General features: G+C 36.0%; 1 protein-coding gene across 3 annotated transcripts in view; it reads right to left on the bottom strand.

Annotated features, from left to right (window-relative positions):
* Positions 1–2,293: 2,293 nt before the first annotated feature.
* COL4A5 (collagen type IV alpha 5 chain) overlaps positions 2,294–6,564 on the bottom strand; it is a 307,204-nt gene continuing 302,933 nt past the window's right edge. For all 3 annotated transcript variants that reach the window (XM_074323263.2, XM_074323259.2, XM_074323260.2), the window contains one exon: positions 2,294–3,562. In XM_074323263.2, coding sequence (XP_074179364.1) covers positions 3,481–3,562 — 82 coding nt within the window. In that variant the 3' untranslated portion in view covers positions 2,294–3,480. The remainder of the gene's footprint in view (positions 3,563–6,564) is intronic.

Raw genomic sequence — 6,564 nt, 5'->3', positions numbered from 1 at the left:
ACTCAGAGAAATACAGAAATAATAAATGTGATGTTAGCCTGTCCATGTGTTAGGGAACAGGTTGGTAAACCAGCTTCCTCCAGACAGCTATTGATGGCAAAAGCCCAATGATCTATCCTGGCCTGGCCTAGAATTAGTAAGATTTGGTAGTCAAAGATCAAATAGCATATATCCTCTTGGAAATATAGGTATCTTTCTGGTTGTGTTGATTTTGGGTTGCTATCATGATACCCTACAGCTAATGAACATTTGTTACCATGGAACTTGGGAGACTGGCCTATCCAGATTTATTCCTTCTGTGTTCCAATTTATGAGTATTTCCACCACACAAACCTCCCAAACATCCTGAATAGACTCTAGAAACCAGTGCTCTAAAATGAAAATGACACGACTTTAAAATAGGATTCAATTTATTTTTAGAGCTACCTAGGGATGAAGGTGTTTATAGTCCTGCCTGAGAACAAAGAGTCTCCGCTAAAGGATCCAATTGAAGTCCTGACCAAACAAAAGTGACTGCTTTTTGCTTCTGTGTTGAGAGACATGGGAAGTACTACCAGAGCCAACTCCTAATCAGGCTCTTAAGAGAATCTTTGACAGTAAAGCTGTCCCTTATTTTGGATGCAGACATTGGGAAACTAGGCAACCTCTTAAAATACTTGCTATTGATCTTTGTGAGGATGAAAGAATGCATAAAGCTTAAAAGGAATCTGGAGGCAGGGCGTTAGACAGCTCCACAACCACCATCTATAATGACCTCAGCAAATCATTGCACATGCTGATTTATTTTTATAGGCAATAGTGCCCTCTTGTGATTAACATATGAATAAACTTCTGATGGCTTGGCAGTGAGTTATCAATTAAACATGCCAATTGAGGCAAAGAACCTCATTGGTACTACAAGAAATAGAAAGCGTTTTTCAAATTTGGCCAAGTAAGAAAAGACACAGTACTACCACAAGAGGTCCAATAAAACCTCTTTTAGAAGCTCGAAGTGATGAGTGAGACATCAACATGGCATGTGAGTGTGTGTGTGTGTGTGTGTGTGTGTGTGTGTGTGAGATATATATTTATGTATGTATATATATATATATTCGTTTATTTATATAATTATATATATTTGTTTATTTATATAATTATACATATTTATTTATATAATTACATATATGAAATTATATATATTTATTTATATAATTTTATATATATGTAAAATCAATTGGTTGGTACATGTAATAACTATTTGTATCTGATTAAGCAAAACAGCTCTTTCATTGCCTGCCTATGTGGGAAAATCATTAATTTTATGACTTCAAAACTCACTATAGATAACTACTAGAGCAGCTACATCAAGAATAATCTTTGAATATTTAGTGGCAAGGGAGGATAAACAACCATTAGGTCCCGGAACGTATTGGGTTTACTGGGTTCACGCACTTTAAACAACACAGCAGAGCGGGGGATAGTTAGGGGTTTTAGGAACCACATAGATTAGTTGCACATGCCACTATTAAAATGTTATGAGGTCCTTTTTGAGCCAAGGTTTTCAACCAAATAAAAATGAAAGGGAAAGCTACACATAGCAAAATCTCTGGAATTAGTGTTTGTGACTGTAACTCAAGGAAGAACCTTTAAGTGTACAGCATGTAGAAAATTCTCTGCGATGTAATATGGCATTTTCATTTACAATTACCCATTACTGTTTTCATGCATGTGGCTACATGGGAAAATAAAATTAGAATTTACAATTGGCTGGCTTTGAAATCAATAGTATTATTAGGTAATTACTGTTGTTTAGAACCTAACTTTTACTACTATAGACTCTAAGTTTTAGATTGAGTTCATATTAGGGCATAAAATTCTCAAGGGTTGTTTTACCTTTTAGCTATATCACAAATTTCATTATAGAGGCTTTTAATGCATCTTACTTTCAGCAAGTCCTCTATTTTAGAGATCTACATGTGTTCATTATAACTCACTACTCTGCTTTACACATTATTAATGAATTCTTCCCCAAATAGAAGGTACTTCTGCTTCCTTTATCAGCCATCAACACAATGTTATTCATAAATTTATTATCTCAAAAATACCTTACAGTGGGTTATTTTCTTCATTGAAAAAACTTTATATTACTGTATGTTTTGTAGCAGCAATTGGAGTGATTGAAGTCTGCAGAAACCTCTTTTGGTTTGGAATTGCTCTAAATGATTCTCTGAGATGGGACTACTTGTTGATGTAGCCCATCTATAAATGAGCAGATTTTGCCACAGAGGCTGAAGAGATACGCAACAAACCATCCTTACAACAGATGATATCTTTAATTAAATTGATATTGGTGAGTGAGTTAAAAAACATTGAGAAAATGACAGCTAGGGAAATAAGGTATTCTATGACTATTTATAATAAAACGTTTAGAATAAAAAAGAATAAGAAACAACAATTGGCTTTGTAATTGAAGAGAGAAGCCTAACCAAGTATTTGTCTTCCCAGTTCTTGTATAAGCAGAGACCACAGGAAAATAATTCTTATATAAGAAGCACAGGGAAAAGAACCATCAATTTTTTTGTACATTTTTTTGTTTCTCAAAATTATTTGGGAGAACTTTGCTTGGTCAGGGATGAACAAAAACAAGATGTAAGAAACACTGAAACTGGAGGCATCTGGTATTAAAAGTGCCTTGGAGAATATAGTAGAAGACAAATTACTCCATTAGATATAATTTGGCATGTAACATAAACATTTAAAATTGTGATTCAAGTGACTGAAAATGACCTATATTGAAAAAGTCAAATAAGAACTTATGGCATAAAAATCAAAATAAATTTATTCTCAGTAGTAACTTGATGCAATAATATAAATTCTTTCTCTCTCTTTGATAAACATGGATATAAAATCTTGTTGTCTGTATTCTAGATTTTCCTACATTTTCTGTAAAGAGTGGCTCACGTCAGGTCACACCTAAATGACTCAACATTTTGAGCTAAAAGACTGTTTACACAATATACACACATTCTTTACTTACACAGCAAAATAAGCTTAACACTTTTATATTAAAAACCTGGGATACAGTAGGATTAGTAGCACCATGAAAAATAATTCTTGCCCCAAACTGCAGTCTTTTATTTTACTCAGTGTGATTCTTCTCTTAATTGAATTTTTAACATGCCATTTTAGTTACTGGGTAAAATATATAATCTTCATGTTATAATCCTTGGAGAAAGTCATTCTGGACCCAAAAGCAAATTCATTTACTTATTTCTTTCTTAGAAAAATAATAGCGACCTTGCTCTGGCACATTGCTGAGGTACATATGAATCTCCATGGGAAGTAGTCAGCATATTCTCTTGGTCATATATAATAGCACCATTGGTGGCAGCAGTGGTAAAGTTGGGGAGAGTGAGACATTGCATCCTGGGAATCTTATATATATATATACATATATATATATCACATTTAAAAACACAAGGAATTCTTCAAAACAAAATGTTATGTCCTCTTCATGCACACTTGACATCGGCTAATACGTGTCCTCAAGTCTCCTGCCTTCAGTGTTTCTGACTGAGGTTTGCTGGGAAATAAGAAACAAGACAATCAGATTCGTCTTTTCTGGTATTTCAATTCTATTATTGGTTCAAATTCACACCCAAACCTTCTTTTTGTGTTTCTGATAACTGCATGGTCAACTTTTGAGCAACATGATTTAGTGCAGTGACTGGTATGACCCAAGTATTTTTGTGACTCTTCTCCACTCCACTTTTATCTTTGTCTATTTATCTCTCCCTTTCATTTTCTTATACATTTTTCTAATAGTCCTAAAACGAGGGGGATCTGGGCAACTGATGATGAATAAATGATAATATATAAGAAATGCATAAAGATAATACATAAGAAAAATAGTAAGAGATGACATCAGAAACATGGCAGCATGAGGGGTTCCTCTTGATCTCTCCCCTTGAAGTTACAACAAGTTTAAGAGCTATTATTCAAAAAAGGAATCCCTGTGCAACACACAAGCACGTGTAAAAGATCTGCACATTGAAAATCTGAAGGTGGCAAATTGGGGCAAATAAGGGAGGAGGGTAGTGAGAAGTACAGAGATGGGGGCAACAGACATAGCCCGGAGCTCACTGCAGTCCTGGGGGAGGAGATGATTCAAATTGCAGATGCACTCTCTGTGGAACCAAGTATTCCTGCTTGACTGATCAGCATACAATATGGCTAAACCCAGGCGACTTAGGCAGACACCTCCGGGGAAAGATGAATACAGGAGTGTGACAGCTGTCGTCTGACAATTCTCAGTGATAGTAAGAAAAGAAAGCTACAGAACCTGGCTGCCCCCATACAATCTCCCAGAGCTCGCCTTCCCGACATGCTCCCAGTGCTAGCAGTGGGCCCCAGAAGAAAATGGTAGCAGTTTTGGGTTAAAGAGCGGAATATCTACAACCCTGAGAACTGAAAAGACAGTTCCTGAGTGGAGGAGCACATTGTGGCTAATTTCAGTGACAAGGGAGAAGATATTGGGGTGAGGCAGCAATGGACTGGCAGTCACCATTACTTGGAGAACAACAAAGCCACAAACACACCAGCCTCCTCTCCCAGCCCATCCTGCCCCCATCTTTTGTGGCTGATAACATTGGGGGCACCCAGGGCTGCTGAGGCCCACAGCTCTGCATCTGGCTGCAGAGACAGCACTGGGATTTCAGGGCCTCAGAACTCCATTGAATACCACATCCTCCCATAGGGATGGTTCCCTGAGATCAAGGAGACCTGGTCACAGAGGAGATACCCACCTCCCCAGGAAATCTCCCTCCTTAAGAAACTGAACTAGGGCAAAAGTTAATAAAATACTCCAGTGTTACCTACTAGAAAACAAAAGAAAGAACTCTTCATGTCAACCTGCTGCAGAATTCAAACACATAGATGCCAAGGAAGAGAAATAATCCATCAATTACAATGAATAACCAAGGTAAAAAGGCAGATCAGAAAGAAAATGAAATCTCCAGAAAATAAACTTAAAGATATGGAAATATGTGACTTAAATGACAGAATTCAAGATTGCAGTTCTAAAAAAAAACTCATCGAGATGGAAGAAAACACAGATAGGCAGTTCAGTGACTCAGAAGTAAAACAACAAGCAAAATGAATACTTTACTAAAGAAATTGAAAATTAAGAACAAAATTCTGAAGCGGAAGAAATCAACAAAAGAGATGAAGAATGAAATAGCAAACTTAGGAAATAGAGCTGACCAGGTGGAGGAAAAAAACAGTGACATCAAAGAGGGAAACCTGGAAACGACATAGAAGGAAGAAGAGAGAGACATGAGAGTTAAAAGAAATGAAAGAACTCTATAAGAACTATCTGGCTCCATCAGAAAGAGCAATATAAGAATAATGGGCATACCAGAAGGCGAAGAAAGAGAGAAGAGCATAGAGAGCCTATTCAAACAAATAGCTGACGAGAACTTCCCAAACCTATGGAAAGAACTGGATCCTCAAATCCAAGAAGCAAACAGAACACCTAATTATCTCAAACCTAAAAGGCCTTCTCTAAGGCACATTATACTGAAACTGTCAAAAATTGATGACAAAGAAAAAATTGTCAAGGCAGCCAGGGAAAAGAAAATAGTAACCTACAAAGGAAAGCCCATTAGATTATCATCAGATTTTTCAGCGACAACTCTACAAGTTAGGAGGGGATGGAATCAAATATTCAAACTATTGAAACAGAGAAATTGCCAGCCAAAACAATATATCCAGCAACATTATACTTTAGATATAAAGGAGGAATAAAGACCTTTCCAGATATATAGAAGATGAGGGAATTTTGTACCACAAGGCCTACATTACAGGAGGTACTGAAGGAGGCTATTTGACCTGAAACAAAAAGACAAAAGGATATAAAACTATGAGTAAGATTACTAAAAGACAGACAGAAGAAGGAAATGTCAACCCCTATACAAAATAGGGCACTATACATTTAAATATAATATAAAGGGTAAAGAAGAAAAAACATTATAAAAAAATAAATAGAAAAGACTATTTACTACTGCAACTCAGGAATGAACTCACAGAATCAATAGGGATAATATGTGACAACAAAAACATAAAGGGGATGAGGCAAAGGTCTGAATTTGCAAAGGGGAATGAAGATAAAATGCATACTAAAGAAAAAGGACTATTGTATACATCAAACTTTCTTTTACATAAACAAAATGGTAACCACTCAAAAAAAAAAAAACCCAGAACTGAGACACATAACATAAAAAAGAAGAAACACGGGGAAAAAAATCACAGAATACCATGAAAATAAAATAACAGACAGAAACACAAAGGCAAAGAAACAATGGAGATGCTGAACTATCAGAAAACAAGAGATAAAATGGCTATAGGAAATCCTGAAATATCAACAATTAATCACCCTAAAAGTAAATGGACTGAACTCACCAATAAAAGGGCACAGAGTAGCAGATTAGACCAAAAAACAAAAACAAAAAACAAAACAAAAAAACACCAAACGTGATGTCTTCAAGAGACACATCTCAGCTGCAAGGACAAATATAGACTCAAAGT

Source organism: Rhinolophus sinicus, chromosome 18, assembly GCF_057876585.1.
Source record: "Rhinolophus sinicus isolate RSI-liver-muscle chromosome 18, RSI-T2T, whole genome shotgun sequence".
Taxonomy (NCBI): Eukaryota; Metazoa; Chordata; class Mammalia; order Chiroptera; family Rhinolophidae; genus Rhinolophus; species Rhinolophus sinicus.
This window is presented reverse-complemented; position numbering and strand designations above follow the sequence as displayed.